A 17,708-nucleotide genomic window follows, 5' to 3' on the forward strand; every position below is an offset into this window, starting at 1 on the left:
ACCTCCAGGTGGTTTATTTGTGGGATTAAGATTAATTTGTTGTAAAAGTTGATGCATTGGATCTGTTTTTGAGGCTAGACGGTCCATAATATGAAAGGAGTTATTGAAGCATATTCTAAATCGAATACTCTTGTTCACATACCTTTGGTGACCTTAGTTGTGATGCAGTATAATTACGTTTTTCTTATTGAGGCATCGACACTCATGTAATAGAATGGCAAGACGAAAACGATCAACAGACATAAAATTCCATGAGGAAAACAGGAGAACTCCATGCGGATCCATCAAAAGGAGGAATTGTATGGGATTCTGGAATAGAGACTCAACTAGTACAGTATAGGTCGAGGTATAAATGAAAGATCCACTGAAGTTGCAGTGGGCACTAGGTATGAAATCTTCGAGAGAATAACTCGAGATTAGACTCAGGAAGACAGTTATACAGGCAGGAGGAGAGGCGGGAGAAGTGATGAGAGGTGACCTTTGTGTTTAGACTTGGGGACGGCAGCAAGGAAAAGGTTTCTGAAAGGAAATGTGAACTGGAGGGCCAAAGGTCTGTGGAGAGGCAAAGGGCCAAGAGTAGAAAAGTAGAATCATGCTCTTCCAAAAAAAATAAAAAAATTGAGATCACCAACCTACTTGTGGTGAGCAAGAAGCAGACTTGTATAAGCTTCCTGTGGCAAGAGCTAATTGCATGGAAAGCCTTAAAGTCAATACATTCATGGGGTTAAAGGTGAGAAGCAGCAGCACCATCAGACAATCATGGGAAGCAATATTCTCTGACTTTCCCTGTGAAGGCCTTGAATGCCATTTTAAGCTGGGTCAGTGTCGATCTATGCTTGATCTTGACCACAACCTTCATCACAGATATATATATATATATATATATATATATATATATATATATATATATATATATATATATATATATATATATATATATATATATATATATTGTTGTGGTTACCAAATTCGCAAACCACCATTCAGGTCCCTTAGGTGAGGTATCTCGGTAAGTATATGTGTAGTTCGGCCCAAACCCGTTGTCTAGTGGGAATACATGTCATTTATGCGTGCTGCGACTCTTCAGGATAGCCGTTTTTCTTTTACTATCTTTAATTTGGATCAACCGCCATTGTTACCACCACCAGTCACAACATCAACTACCACCACCAACCACCGCTTCACCACAACCGCCACGACCTTCACGTCACACCTCGCAACCGTCGCATCGCCACCGTTCTTGCGCCGCCTGTGGGTACTGGTGTTGGACTCGTGCAGGGCGCGCGCCGAACAGCGTGTACAAAATCACGGATTTTGTGCTTCAAAAACGGATCAAAAACGACACACGCCCACTTTTTGCCGTCAAATCGGTGAGCGAGGGGCGAATTGGCCCCGCCCCCAGGGCGTTGGAGGGCGATCGATATATGCAAATTTATGGATCAAAAAGCATTCACGCCCACTTTTTCTCGGGCCAATGGGGAGCGAGGTGAAAGGTCGAAGGGAGGGGGTCAAAGATGAGAGGGCGAAGCCACGGGGCTGATAAAAAGCGACCGTGTTCGTCAGTCCAGTAGAGTAGGAGAGTCGAGAGGGAACAGAGAGTCAAGACTTCGCGGGCGGTGGAGTTGGCAAGAAGGAGCTGGTCGTCGTGTGCGTTGGAGTCGGAACGGAGGGGACGGAGCTGTGGAGAGGCGGCGAGGGCAGACGAGGGGGTGCTCGCGTCATGCAGGGAGCTGCACCCCAGGGAGGCCGACAGCGCGACCTGGCCGAGGTGGAGACGCTCGTCGCGGGACAATAGGAATCCTCTATACCCCGAGCATCAGCAACCCCCTCCTGTTTCCCCCCGCGCTGAGATAGTGCGACCAAGGGGGCCCCTTTCCCACCCCCTACCAGACACTGCCCGCGAGGCCCGCGGAGTTGAGGAACCATCGCCGCTCCGCGTCTCATCACCAGACGGGTAGGCCCGACCCGGTCTCGGCCTCAGGCCCGCCTCATCCTTGAGGGTGTTCTTTTCCTTGGTTTTGGGTATGTGTTGTCGGCGCCGTCTGTGAAGTAAAATTGTATAAGTGTTGCCGTGTGCTCGGTAGTCGGTATTAGCTCTGCATTGTGTCCTCGCTTTTACATTTGCTTTTTGTGTAAATTGCATTGTGTTTCTTCTCCTTTTAAATGTGCTTTTGGTGTAATTGTATATGTGTGCTTTCCGTTCATCGCGAATAAATGTGCTTTTGTGTTGAACTGTTTCCCGCTTCGCTTCGTCATTTCTTTCATTGAATCCTCATCTTGCTTCACGTAAAGGGTTGGTAGTGGGCTGAATACGCCCGATAATTAATCGAACCGTCGAGGTCGACGATAACACCGCTCGGTTATCCCGATAGTACGGAACGGGTCGCTTAAGTGGCCCGTGTCCGAAGTCGACCTGCGGCGAGGTGCGATCGCCCGGTCTACCCTCCGCGTGGGTACTTAGGTAGGTCGAATTTGGCGAGCAACCCTATCCCACGCGGGGGCTGATTGGCTCGATCGCGGTGAGACCGAAAGGTCCACCCGTGACTGGTTCCCGGCGTTAGTCCGAGAGGGTCACGACTGGATTGTCCGTCCGGTGGGCGACGTGCCGCGATTCGAGTTACGTGGCCGTCAGCACGCCGGCGGGCGCGAATCCGCAACAATATATATATATATATATATATATATATATATATATATATATATATATATATATATATATATATACATATATATATATATATATATATATAATATAAGAAACATTGTAACCTGCAAGCAAAAAGGTTTGAGATGTTACAAAGGAAAGGCCAACCTGTAGACCATTTCAACATGGCAACTAGAGTTGGTGACCAGTTTAGAGACATCTGCTCAAGATAGGTTGAAGCTGATTGTGAGGTCCTGAGCTTCAGAGACTGTTTCTCTCCCTGAGGCTGAATACATAAATATATTTGGTGATTTTTCCCAGCCAGTCTTTACAGAAAGTGTGAATACAGGTCCTTGTTGGATGAAATGACATTCTCGGCGATGAGCAGTTGTTTATTTTCTTGAGATTACCTGTGAGAGATGTTATGCAATCTGCCTGGTGGGGGAGTCAGGAACTATTTGGCACGGAGTCTAGTCTTCACTTTTCAGCAAGTAGTACAATTGATTTTTGTGAGGAAGCATCACTGATCAGAACAAGATGGGTCCCAACACACCACGTGAGGGATATCAGCCTATTGAAGTGGATCATTTAATTGAAAGCATTGAACTGACTGTGTAAAACTACCACCTGCACATTAAATCAAAGCCTATCTACAGTGCCTTCAGAAAGTATTCACACCCCTTGACATTTGTCACATTTTGTTGTGTTACAGCCTGAATTTGAAATGGATTAAATTTAAATATTCTGTCACCGATCTACACAAAATAACCCTGAATGATAAATAGAAAACCCGTTTTTAGAAAGTTTTGCAAATTATTTGAAAATGAAAAGCTGAAATGTCTTGTGTCAAAAGTATCCAACTCCCTGAGTCAATACTTCGTAGAAGTGCCATTGTCAGTGATTACAGCTTCGAGTCTTCTTGGGTGTGTTTGTATCAGCTTTGCACATCTGGATTTAGTGATTTTCTCCTCTCCTTCCTTGCAGATTTTCTCCTCTCCTTCCTTGCAGATTTTCTCCTCTCCTTCCTTGCAGATTTTCTCAAGCTCTGCCAAGTTGGATGGCGAGCGTCGGTGAACAGCAATCTTCAAGTCTTTCCACAGATTCTCAATGGGATACAAGTCTGGGCTTTGGGTGGGCTAATCAAGGACTTTCATGTTCTTGTTCTGAAGCCATCCCAGTTTTACTTTGGCTATATGCTTGGAGTCATTGTCCTGTTGGAACATAAATCTTCACCACAGTCTAAGATCTTTGCACTCTGAAGCAGGTTCTCCTCAAGGATTTGCCTGTATTTGGCTCCATTCATTGTTCCCTCTCTCCTTACAAGTCTCCCAGTCCCTGCTTCTGAAAATCATCCCCATAGTATGATACTACCACCACCATGCTTCACGGTAGGGATGGTGTTGGATGCGTGATGAGCTGTGCTCAGTTTCCACTAGATGTCGTGCTTTGCATTCAGGCCAAAGAGTTCAATTTTCATCTCATTAGACCACAGAATCTTTTGTGCCATGCTCTCAGTCTTTCACTTGCCTTTTTGCAAACTTCAGGCGTGCTGTCATGTGCCTTTTTCTCAGGAGTGGCTTCCGTCTGGCCACTCTCCCATAAAGCCTAGATTTATGAAATGCTGCAGATACTGTTGTCCTTCTGGCAGGTTCTTCCATCTCAGCCAAGAAACTCTGTAGTTCTGTCAGTGGTCATTAGGTCCTTGGTCACCTCCCTGACCAATGTCTTTCTTGCCCAGTGTCTCAGTTTGTTCAGATGGACAGCTCTAGAAAGTGTCTGGGTAGGTACATATTCTTTCCATTTCCTAATGATGGAGCTCACTGTTCTCTTGGGAACTTTCAACACTCTAAAAATTGTTTTATACCCTTCCCCAGATCTGTCTCTTCACAATTATATATTGGAGTTCTACAGACAGTTTCTTGGACTTCATGGGAGAGTTTCTGCTCTGACATCTATTGTCAATTGTGATACCTTAAATTGAAAGGTGTGATTCTTTCTACATCATGTTGTATCAAATGAATTGGCCACAGGTGGACTCCAATCAAGTTGTGGAAACATCTCAAGGATGATCAAAGGAAAGTAGATGCACCTGAGCTCAATATGGAGTACTGTAGCAAAGGGGTTGAATACTTATTGACTGAGGACATTTTGGCTTTTAATTTTTTATCTCACATGGACTTTAGTACGGTGAGCTTATACGATCGAGCAGTGTCCATTGATGAGTAAATGTGTCTGTCAGTCAGTCAGTCAGTCAGTTCGTAAACAATTCAGTCATTATCGCTTGAACCAAACATGATTTTGATAAAACTTGGCCACAAGCTTTGCCGAATGAAGGTTTATTCACTGTATCAAAATCTTTACTCATTGAGTAGGTCTCTGCTGCGGGAGTTTTGGGGGGAGGGGGTGGTTTTGACCCTTCAAAATAAGTATTTGCTCTCATCTCTGAAACTACACACACAATTTTCATGAAACTTGACGACAACTTTCATCACCCATGATGTACCAAAGTTTATCGACCGCATCAAAATAATCTACACTCATCAAAGGGGTTTATGAGGGAGGTTTTCACCCCCCCCTTCCAAAAATAGTTATTTGCTCTCTTCTCCAAAACTACATACACAATTTCAATGAAACTTGACCACAATCTTCATCACTCTTGATGGAGATATATATAGAGATATATTATATAGAGAGATATAGAGATATCGAGATTATAGATATATCAAGATTATAGATACGTCAATATTATAGATATATCAAGATGTATATATATATATATATATATATATATATATATATATATATATATATATATATATATATATATATATATATATATATATATATATATATATATATATATATATAGAGAGAGACATAGAGATATAGGTATATATGGATATCGAGATTATAGAAACATCTAGATATAGAGATATCAAGATTATAGATATATCGATATATATATATATATATATATATATATATATATATATATATATATATATATATATATATATATATATATATATATATATATATATATATATATATATATGTGTATATATATATATATATATATATATATGTATATATATATATATATATATATGTATATATATCGAGAGAGATGTAGAGATATAGGATAGAGAGAGATATAGAGATATAGGAGAGAGATATAGGATAGAGAGAGATATAGAGATAGAGATATAGATAGAGAGAGATATAGAGATATAAAAAATAAACAACAACACTGTAACGTGCAAGCAAAACGTTTTGAGATAGGGTTAATGTGGGTCTAAAATATCACAGGTAGGATGTCCGCTAATCGTGTAACACCAGTTTGAAACACTGATAGGGAAGCGTGATTGAATTGCCTCTTACAGGCCGTTCCACCAAGCGGAGAAAAGAGATGTATAAAGAGTGGTGTACAGTAAGTCTGGATTTTGGGAATTTAATGATTATTTGGTCATGAGAAGAATGTATATATCCTGATGGGGTTGGTGAGGGTCATGGGACCTAGACAGTTGAGGTGGTTAAAAATATAAAACAGGTTATTGACTTGTATGTGATGTGAGGATAACAGGCCTTGTGTTTCAGCTTCATCATGGGATATTTCAAGGCTGGGGTTGGCTTCATGGTTAAGGTGGCTGGCTTAACAACTTGGGGTCTTGAGTTTGAGCCCCATTCATACCATTGAAATAACACCAGGTTGGTTGACTCAGCCCGCCATCCTTCCCTGGTCGACAAAATTAATACCAGCTTACTGGTAACAGAGGCACTGTATTAGCAGCACAGCCTTATTTCCAGAAAATGGTGCAACCAAAAGCCGCAGGCTGAATCGGAAAGCAACAACAACAACGTGGGGAATTCCAATAACAAGGAAAGATTCAGATAACGCAAAATCCATGGAGGGACAGATGTTCCTTTATTTCCAACACCATTCACATTCTCCTTAATCACAATTATTTTAACAATCACTCTATTTCATCTCTCCCACTGTGTTAATGTATGACAATATATCACATGTGTGTTTGTTTTCCAGATGACATGAAGAATAAATTGAGAGTTTGGGGTAAGTCCTCCAGATTTCACTGCAATGAAACTTACCTTAAACAATAATAATGATGATAAACTTGATCCAATAATGCCATGGCGATGTTGATGGTGACGATAAATATGAGTTGATGGAGATGATTATGTTGGGGGTGGTGGGTTTTATGAGCAATTGTGTTGATGTCCCATGCTAATTAGGTGGAAATGGTTTGACAATCCATGATTATTCGAGTCCTTTGACCGCAATCCGCAAACCTTGCCTCAATAAATTCATCGTGATAGAGCGAATCCACGAAGGGGAAACTTGTGAACAAATGGCAAGGCCCTTCTGTATGTGAAAGAAGACTGTTTTTCGTCACTATCAGGTCCATGTCTATCTCAGCGTTTTGTGAGATGAACTTTTTCAAAGAAGATATTTCTCAAGTGCCTAGAAAAGAAAGATATTCTGTGCCCTTTCACAACATCCTCTTGTGTCCAAAATCGCATGAGCATTCATATCGATGTAATAACAGGACACAACAGTATCCTCTTCCCTTCTGTTCCTTTTCACAATGTTGGCATTTCTAATTCTACCCCTATCCACTCCTATCCATCCCTATCCACTCCTCCCTTGAGTTCCTACATACTAGGAGTAGCAGCAACTTGCAATTTGAAGCCATTTTGTTTCGATCGAGTGTGGCACACTGAACCTGTGCCCAGTGTGTCCATTTTCTAATCGTACAGGAAGATTATATTACTTGATGCTTGTTTTTTTGTTATTTTTTTATTTTTTTTTGTTCACCAACACATTGGAATAAGCACACAATCAGCCAGAATTTATTTAACCTTAAAACACTTCGGTGAAACTGTGGCAAAATGAAGTGTAATGCACGAGTCAAGGTTCACACTGATGAATGCCTAACTTGAGGTGTACAGAGCAAGTCAGTGGAAGAAACATATAGGTCACTTGATAGAATGCAGATATTTGAAAGAAGTGGCAGAAGGATTGTGAAAGACAGGGCAGGAAAGGAGGCACACCACCCACGACTGATGAACACACTGAAAAACTTCAACATAAGCATTAGCGGACCGTTTTGGGGCCCTTTTCCTTATTAATTACACATTTTGTCATACCTTACACTCCATATTGCCTTGCAATCCACGAACGACTTTATGGGAGGGTTTCTCACTCCGCACATGTGTAAATGGTGTTCAATAGGTTGTTTGTAGTGTATTGTAGTTGTACTATATATTTTAAATCTGATGAAAATATTTTTTTTGTGATGTCCAATTCCAAAAAGAAAATCTCGTTTCCTTCCATTGGAATCACTATAATTGCTTCAGCCATTATTATGCTCGGCTGGACGACATTATCAGCAATTCAATGGATGAACAAATTGGCGATTTTGCGATCCCTCATTCTTTTATTCTGGCATCTTTTTCATTCTTGTTAGTTATGAAAATGTTTGAGAATTTGATGGTATGGCTTTTAAAGGCTTATGACTACTCCTACAGTAGATTTTCAGCATATAATTTTGTACACATTTGATGTGGTGGCCATTTTTGTTCCATGCCATCCATACATATTGAGTACTACTGTACTCAATGATAACATTGTAGAAATGTGTGCCAAGACTTGTATTCTTTATCTATCCTGACAGGATTGTATAGATGGAGAGCCTTTACCTTTGAATTTGAACTCTAGTCTGCGTTCGATTCTCATCCCACATATTAACCATTTAATTGATGTTTCACAGGCAAGGTGCTTCATCAATGAGAACTTCCTTGGTTTCATGGGAAGATAGGGACACATCTGTTAGGATGAACATATTATGGTCGTCAGATCCCACAGTATCTTTAGACAGAGTATCCATATCATCAGCACTCTTGTCAAATTACAAATTCCTCTAATATAACTTGTTTGTTTCATTTCATCACAGAACATCAGTGTTCCCCGGAAATGGCACACTTGCGTATGAAGTATCAATCAACTCTCAATCCAATACTCACACATCCATGAGTGAATAAACACAACATGTAGTAAAGCGTTCTATAAGTGACTGTACATGGTCCCCAATCTCTCGTCGAGGTGGAGTAATTATGCATGACCAAGTCATTGGTAAAATATATTCTAATGGTTATACTAGTCAGCATGGCATTGGCTCATTGAAACACAGAATACTTCACAGAAAAGTAGTTGGGCTCGATTCGGGGATCCCTTCCAGTCCAATTGTGCCTCTTGCGAGTTTGGTGTAGTCCATTTCTGAATGTGTTTCACGATGGTTCAACATCTGGGATATCCATGATTGGTGACACCTGAATGTTGTACAGTGTGGATTGGTTTTAAATGTACATGATAACACTCTGTATGAAATGAAGTTTTTTTTTTTTCTAACTTATTCTCACATTGTTTATATTTTCTTCCCAAACAGGGAAAGCTCAAGAAGACTTGAAGAAGGAGTTGAAGAACTTCATGATAATCAAAGATTACAATAGCTCATTGGGAGAGTGCGCAAGACTTGAAGATCGGTTTGTGGAACCTGTAATTGTGAAGAGCAAACCAGAAATTGAAGTTGAATATCAAGAGCACGAGATGATAAAACCTCGGAGAAAGAACAATGTCAAGAAGATTAAAGAAGACAGAGTCTCCATGGAAGACTTGTTTAAGCAAAACGGGTCTTCGCTGCAGCACGTGACGAAGGTGCTGATGTTTGGTAGTCCTGGGATAGGAAAAAGCATGCTTTGTAGAAAGCTAGTTGTTGATTGGGCAGAAAATGATGAAAAGATCAAAAACCAGTTTGATTTTGTGATTCTCTTGAAATGTAGGAACTTGAACCACATTTCAACTGAAACCACTCTGAAGGAGATTATCCTGAATGAGTATCCCTCCCTGAATGAGGTTGTTGTTTATTTGATGGAAAATGCTTTCCGGCTCCTCCTGGTTCTTGATGCTCTGGATGAGATGAAACACCCTTTAGATTTTAACAAGGTTTGTACATCACCACAAGAAGCAAACGATGTCGGATCCATCATTGCAGGACTTTTGCAGGGAACTCTTCTGAGTCATGGAACTGTACTAGTGACCACAAGATTAATGGGTCTACAATGGCTACACCATGTACATTACGATCCCAAATCGACTTGCATGGCTGAGATTGTAGGATTCTCTCATGAGAAAACTGATAATTTTTTTCAGAGGTTTTTCAAAAATGAGGAAAAAGCAAAGCAGGTTCTCCAACATGTATCAGAAAATGAGGTTTTATCATCTCTTTGCTTCAATCCAGTTTTCTGTTGGATCACTGCAACCTGTCTCGGCAGGTACTTTGATTCAAATGAAAGGAGCACACGTGACCCTGTACCCAAAACAATGACTGAACTTTTCTCTCTATACCTTCACTTGCATTTGGAGCACCATGGAGGGAAATCCATTACCAGCTCCCCAAATTCACTTCTTAGTCTCTGCCGTTTGGCATTTCATGGAGTGAAGGAAAGAAAAATTTTGTTCAGTGATGAAGATTTGATAAGTGACAGCATCAGAAAACCAGCACTGCTACACTTCCTGGAAAGGATACTATCCAGAGCCATGGTCAGCAGATGGCTGATAGGAGAAGGAATCTCAAAAGCACTCCCAGCCTTTCTCTCTGAAGTTTTCCTGAAGACAGAAGTTGAAAGTGTTTGCCATTATGAATTCTTCCACCTGACTGTGCAGGAGTTTTTTGCAGCACTCTACTTCCTCTTGCCTGAATGTGAAGAGTCTGTGGATGAAGTGTTTGTGAAGTCCAAGAACAGAGATAATCGTTTTCAAATTGTTCAGCAGTTCCTTTCTGGCTTGTTTGCAAATAAACCCAGAGATACCCTTGGGAGACATTTTGAATTGTCAACAAAACCAAAAGACAAAATCCATTCCTGGCTCAAAGAACACAAAAATAAAGATTTGAATTGTTTCCACTGTGTGTACGAGCTCCAGGATGTGGAATTTACCAAAACCATGATGGAGGATGTGAAGTTTGAAGAACTTACACAAAACATGACCTCTCCTTTGGACTGCACCGTGGTGGTTTACGCTCTTCAAACAGCAAACAAACCTGTGGATTTTTGGAGGGTCAATCTCGGTCGAACGGATCGCGCACAAAGGATGAATATTCTGGCTCCAGCCTTCCCCCTGTGTGAAAAGCTTGAGTGAGTCATTTATTTCTTGTTTCTACCAAGCTGTCCCTTCTCCCAATCTCCAAATGAGTTTTTCACTCTTTAAAACCCACACTTCCTTATGCTTTTTTGCATTGTCATCATCGGCACCATCAGTACCCTTAAGTGGACTTCCTTATGCGTTTTTGCATTGTCATCATTGGCACCATCAGTACCCTTAAGTGTCCTCACTGGAAGCCTACAAGCCCCAAGGAAGCAGTCACTCAAACAGGATTCCCCCAGAGTTCGAGTCGAGATGAAATGTTAAATAGTTATCTGTACTGAGCGAGTTGAGAGGAAGTGGTGATGAATTGTTGTACAGTGTCAGGTTCAAAGTTACAGCGCAGGTAGAATGGGTCCTGAATTAGGTCGAGTTTGGGTTGATAGGTTTTATGTGCTTGGATGGTCCCCGGAACGAAGTGTAACTAATGTTACCCTGGAGGAGCATGGGAGTGTTTGCACAGATGGATGGATCATGTGGTGTGGTTCGTTGAGTGTTTTGCTTTTCTTAATAATAACATAGTGGAACATCATTCCACGCCATTACGAATTAGAGGAAATGTAAAGCAAGCTCGCTCATGTACTTGCACTCTTTTAAGTATAATTTTATAGATTTTATTGTGTAGAATACCTCCTTTTATGAATTGTACTAGCTGGAAGTCCATGGTAAAAATACCACGATATAAAAGGGCAAAAACAGTAAGCCTTTTATTATCATGCTGAAAGAGCTCATAAATAATATAAAATCGTATTTATTAACAGTAAAGATATCTCGGCACATCCTCGGTTAAAATTGCTACGTTGGTTCATATTACACAATGAAATTACTGATCCTGGGTTCAAATTGATACCTTGATTCATTTTACATCACAAAAGTATTGTTACGGATCTGGAAACCATTTGCGTTCAACATACAGATGTCCCAAAAGTCAGTTATGTCGTTAAGTATGTGTGTAGTCAGATCCCCTTTCTTTTCTCGAGTGGGAGAATCAAAGGCGTGCATTGCGATTTCTTTTTAGTTAGGTTATTAAATCTTTACATCCAACAAACCCTCCAACAAGCCATCTACAACCATCCCATCTACGTGACCCCTCGGCCCATTACGATCCACGGTACCATTGTGCTTGCAGCCCTCGGTTCGTGGGCCGCAGCGCGCCTTTGCCTGAGACGGATTCCCGAGGATGTTCGAGGCAGTTTCACCACCACGACCTTTCATGAACCCGCGTGGAAGAGTGGCTGGGGTTTCCCGGCAGGGGCCAAGGCCCCGCCCTGGAAATGTATGCCGTGGGACCTTGTCCAATCAAAGGCGGACAGCGAGGTGTGTTCACCAAGGCCCCTCCCCGCTGAGGGAGGTCCATAAATTCCCGAGCACTCTCTGAGGCAGGAGTCTTTTTGGGGTCTTGGGGTCTTTTTGGGGGTCTTGGAGAGTTTTTGGTGGGTCTTTTTGGAGTGTTTTGGAGGGTTTTTGCTGTCACAAAAGGGGTGTTTGCTGTTACGAAGGTCGTCAAGGCGGCGAACATGTCTCTGCTGGCCCTCTACAAGGAAGGAAAGAACGACCCTGACCCCCCCCTCCGTGGACCCCGCTACTCACCGCCTGAGCTCCGCCACGAACCTCGAGTCCCACACGTGCGACTGGGGACCAAACCAGCGACCATTGTTAGGTGCCACAGCACAGAGTACCCCCTTTCTCCGATGGCAAGGTACCCAACCGAACTCTGACCCCCAGCTTGTCTCTCTCCTCGGCTGCGAGGGTCCAATAAAGAACTCTGGGTTTCTTTTCATTTGTATGTGTGTGTGTGTCTGTGTGTGGGCCCGTCTTTAAGTAGAACTGAATAAGTGTTTTTGGATCATTGTAAATACTTCTTGCATATTTGTGTTAAGTCTTGCTTTGTGTCTTCATTTACTGTAAATAAAACTTGTTAGAAATGTTCCCAGTTCGTTTCCGGCCCTTCTTGAATTGGTCCAGCATGGTTCGGATCTGAGTTTATCCGGGGTTTTATACCCGATAATCCGTTCATTCCAGCCGGCACGGCTATGGCAGTTTCCGCTCGGCTGCACCCGAACCGGAGTTGGTAGTCGGTAGTTGGAACTCTACCGCTGTCTGTAGAGTGACCCACTTCGAGCAAGACGTGCCGAGGGTGTGGTTTCTCCGGTAGTCGAAATCGCGTAGTTAATTAGGTAAATTGGTTATAGACAAATAGACCCTATGCTACGCGGTTGAAATATTGGCGACCACGGTCAGTTAAATGACCCACAGGCTCGCAGAGTTATCCGAGCGACTGCCTGCAATTCCGGGGAGTATTGTGGGAGACGACGCAAGCTTTCCCCACCTCGTGGTCGTTCTCGCCACCGACCCCCGGCCCAGAACAGTATCTATCCTCCATAAGTTGTCCGTACTTCTTTCTGTGCATTCAGTCAGTCCACTGTCATTTAAATTTTTCTTTGTTGTGAACAATTTGTCATTGAGTTAAGTTTTCTCTCTTCTCTGTTGCCTTGTCTTCTTACTTTTTACTTTTGTTAAGGGACTGTCTTTCTGTGAATATTTGTGTGATGATCAATTTTGTTAATGATTACAAAAATAAGTGAAAAATTCAGGGATTATAATCAGAGATTTTTTTTGATTAATTTCATTTTGTACAATAAATTGAAAGCACAGAATGGGGTCGGAGGTTTTTGTTGTGAAGGAGCTGGTCAATCACACTCCACACTCCTTCGATGCTGATGATTATCTTGTATATAATTACGAGTGGGATCAGACTGACTCGGTGAGATGATTCAACATGTAAGATGAAAGAACAACAAAGCAATGGAGGTAACCAAGTGTTCATGGATGACTTGTTTAAACTGTCGAGTTCAAAGAACATCTTACCCCACACAGTCTGGAGAAAAAGGACATGGATATGGTCTTTAAAACTCTTGCTTTGCATTTCTGAGCATTATCTAAATTTCCTACGAGCCGTAATTTTGTCTGCATCTTGATATTCTCCAACACTGAGAGCGAACAGCAAATTTGATTGGTTGAGTTCAATGGCGTAAATTTTTTTTCCAAGTACTGCTAAACACAAGGTTTTTCAAACTGCCAAGAAGGCAATTTGTGTTCTACATTGTTCAAGTATATAGAATAATTTGATTGAAATATAAAAATGCTTTTAAAGGTTGTAGAAATAAAAAATTCGGAAGTTTGCCGCCATTGACGCACTGTCTTATCCAACGCCTTATCGAACACATTAAATTACCTATGCCTGTTGTTTGTGTCCAAAATAACATCCCCAAAACCAGTAAATTTCCTGTTGTACACCACTCCTTCCCAATTCCATTTCTCGGTGATGTATGACGTCATAGCGGGATGCCGAATGAAGAGAGTACTCAGTTTTCACTCCGTTTTCTTGTTTGTTTGCTTGTTTTCTTGTTTGTGCGGGTGACATCTCAGCCATCCTTTGAGCTAGGAAGCTGACATTTGGGGACAAAAGTGAAGATGTGCTTTGGCAAAAACTATTTTATTTTTTGATTAATCAATTAATTGATTAATTACTGAATTATTATCGATTTATTATTTCCTTATTTATTTTCTTTCTCATCTGGGCAATATCTCGGGCACCCTATGAGCTTGGAAATTGATATTTGGACAAAACAATGAACATGTAATTTGGCTATAAGGGGTATTTTTGATTTATTGATAAATCAATTAATTGATGAATTATTCACTTTTCGATGAATTACTTGATTTTCAAAGAGTTACAGATTTGAATGAAACAGTGGTAGTGTAGGTATGATATTCGGCAATTGATTGAGAAATCAATTATTTTACTTCTATTATTTATTTTAATTGTGCAAATAATCACTGAATCAATCAATTTTTGCACACCACTCACTCCAAATTCGTCTCCATATGCTGCATGGTGAGTAAGTATAATTTGTGCAAACACTATGTGTACACCTGCTAGTTCAACATCTCATTCCAAAATCATGGGCATAAATATGGAGTTGGTCCCCCTTTTGCTGCTGCGACAGCCTCCACTCTTCTGGGAAGGCTTTCCACTAGATGTTGGAACATTGCTGCAGGGATTTGCTTTCATTCAGCCACAAGAGCATTAGTGAGGTCAGGCACTGATGTTGGGTGATTAGGTCTGGCTTGTAGTCAGCATTTCAATTAACCCCAAAGGTGTTCGATGCGGTTGAGGTCAGGGCTCTGTGCAGGCCAGTCCAGTTCTTCCACACCCATCTCGACAAACCATTTCTGTATGATCTCACTTTGTGCACGGGGGCATTGTCATGCTGAAACAGGAAAGTGCCTTCCCCAAACTGTTGCCACAAATTTGGAAGCACAGAATCATCTAGAATGTCATTGTATGCTGTAGCGTAAAGATTTTATCCTTCACTGGAACTAAGGGGTCTCGTCCGAACCATGAAAAACAGCCCCAGACCATTATTTCACCTCCACCAAACGTTACAGGTGGCACTATGCATTCAGGCAGGTAGCGTTCTCCTGCCATCCGTCAAACTTAGATTCGTCCATCAGACTGCCAGATTGGAAGCGTGATTCATCACTCCAGAGAACACGTTTCCACTGGTCCAGAGTCCAATGGTGGTGAGCTTTACACCACTCCAGCTGACGCTTGGCATTGCAAATGGTGATCTTAGGCTTGTATGCAGCTGCTCGACCATGGAAACCCATTTCATGAAGCTCTCAAAAAACAGTGTTTGTGCTGACATCGCTTCCAGAGTCAGTTTGGTACTCGGTAGTGAGTGTTGCAATGACGACGGATGATTTTTCTGCACTATGTGCTTCATCACTCGGCGGTCCCGTTCTGTGAGCTTGCGTGGCCTACCACATTGCGGCTGAGCTGTTGTTGTTCCTAGACGTTTCCACTTCACAATAACAGCACTCACAGTTGACCGAGGCAGCTCTAGCAGGGCAGTAATTTGGCAAACTGACTTGTTGGAAAGATGGCATCTGATGACGGTCCCACATTGAAAGTCACTGAGTTCTTCAATATGACCCATTCTACTGCCAATGGTTGTCTATGGACATTGCATGGCTGTGTGCTTGATTTTATACTTATTTCCTTATTTATTTTCTTTCTTTTCTTTATCTATATTTTTGTTATCCAGTCAACAATGTGTGTGGCTGGGTCTCTGCATAATTTTGGCCATGTAGTGTTTGTGTGTGTGTGTGTATGTGTGTATGTATATATATATATATATATATATATATATATATATATATATATATATATATATATATATATATGACACTTCCACACTCCTCTTGCCGAGGAGTGTGGGAGGTGTCAATGTGGGTCTTTTTTTATTTATATATTGACTGCGTTTGATGTTTGCACACGGTACATGCTTGGGAGCCTTATTGGTATGCATTGCTGTCTGTGCTATCGCTAATGATTTGCCAATTAGCGATGAAACCAGTCCAGTAGCTGAGTGGGTGTACAGCATCAGGATTCTCATGTGTGTACTGTGTGTGAACGTCTTTGTCGTTGTGGAGGAACTCTGGGAAGGGTTTGAAACAGCACAGCGCTTTCCTTGTGTCGGCCTTCTTTGGTTGCTTTGTGCAACTTCTTCCGGCAAAAAAACAACAAATACAACAGCAATGTGGGAGCTGTCAATTATATTTATATAACCCTAGCCACCTGGGTTTAGTTGATTAGGTCAGAGCTAATCGGCTATTCTCTCCATTCACAGGTGATAGAAGTGGGTGGGTCTTTCTATATCAATATATATATATAAAAATAATTTGGTGCCTTCAGAAAGTATTCACACCCCTTGAGTTCTGTCACATTTTGTTTTGTTACAGCCTGAATTTAAAATGGATTAAATTTAAATATTTTGACACCAATCGACACAAAATACCCTATCATGACAAAGAGAAAACCTGTTTTGAGTAATTTTTACATATTAATTGAAAATAAACAGCTGAAATGTCTTCTGTCTAAAAGTATCCAACTCCCTGAGTCAATACTTTGTGGAAGTGCCTTTGTCAGTGATTACAGCTTTGAGTCTTCTTGGGTATGTCTGTATCAGCTTTGCACATCTGGATTTGGGAATATTCTCCCATTCTTCCTTGTAGATTTGCTCAAGCTCTGTCAAGTTGGATGTGGAGTGTCGGTGAACAGCAATCTTAGAGTATTTCCACAGATCTCGAGCTCTCGATAGTTTGGAAACTTGCCTTGCTCTCCAAGCTTTCTGCCTATGGCATCCAAAGCCAACTCCACACATGGTTCACTGACTTCTTCGACTCTCATCGCTATTATATGGCTCTCAATGGAATCCTTTCATCTCCACTCCTTGTTAAGGCTGGAGGGCCATAGGGCAGTGTTCTAGGCCTCACTATATTCCTAAGCTGCATCAGTGATCTCTCTGACTCTCTGGAAAATCCTCTTTATCTATTTGCTGATGATTACATCCTCTGCCTTGACATCTCAATCACCTCTCTCAGCCTCTTCCCTTTTTTTCAGGCAGCAGGCTCTTCCCTCATTTCATACCTTGATAAAATCACAAGCTGGTCAAACACCTGGAATATGTCTTTCAATCCTGAACTCTCTCTCTCTCTCTCTCTCTCTCTCTCTCTCTCTCTCTCTCTCTCTCTCTCTCTCTCTCTCTCTCTCTCTCTCTCTCTCTCTCTCTCTCTCTCTCTCTCTCTCTCTCTCTCTCTCTCTCTCTCTCTCTCTCTCTCTCTCGCTCGTTCAGTCACTTAAACTCTTGTGCCTCACTATAAGCTATGATAGCTCTTTGGCAAATCACATTTCAAAGTTGGCCTCCGAAGTCCGACTGGGCATCCACCATCATTTCAAGTCCTTCCTTGACACACTTGAATTCTTATCCACTGACACTG

General features: G+C 41.6%; 1 protein-coding gene across 10 annotated transcripts in view; it reads left to right on the forward strand.

Annotated features, from left to right (window-relative positions):
* Positions 1 to 17,708, forward strand: part of LOC147033505 (NACHT, LRR and PYD domains-containing protein 12-like) — an 85,471-nt gene that overhangs the window by 21,841 nt on the left and 45,922 nt on the right. For all 10 annotated transcript variants that reach the window (XR_015051254.1, XR_015051258.1, XM_085854976.1 and 7 more), the window contains 2 exons: positions 6,687 to 6,716; positions 9,109 to 10,855. Coding sequence is in view for 8 of the 10 variants with exons in the window: in XM_085854976.1 (XP_085711102.1) it covers positions 6,687 to 6,716; positions 9,109 to 10,855 (1,777 nt within the window). In the remaining 2 variants the exon portion in view is untranslated. The remainder of the gene's footprint in view (positions 1 to 6,686; positions 6,717 to 9,108; positions 10,856 to 17,708) is intronic.

This window comes from Eptatretus burgeri, chromosome 2 (assembly GCF_056783735.1).
Source record: "Eptatretus burgeri isolate ZD-2024b chromosome 2, Ebu_testis_v1, whole genome shotgun sequence".
In the NCBI taxonomy this organism is placed as follows: domain Eukaryota; kingdom Metazoa; phylum Chordata; class Myxini; order Myxiniformes; family Myxinidae; genus Eptatretus; species Eptatretus burgeri.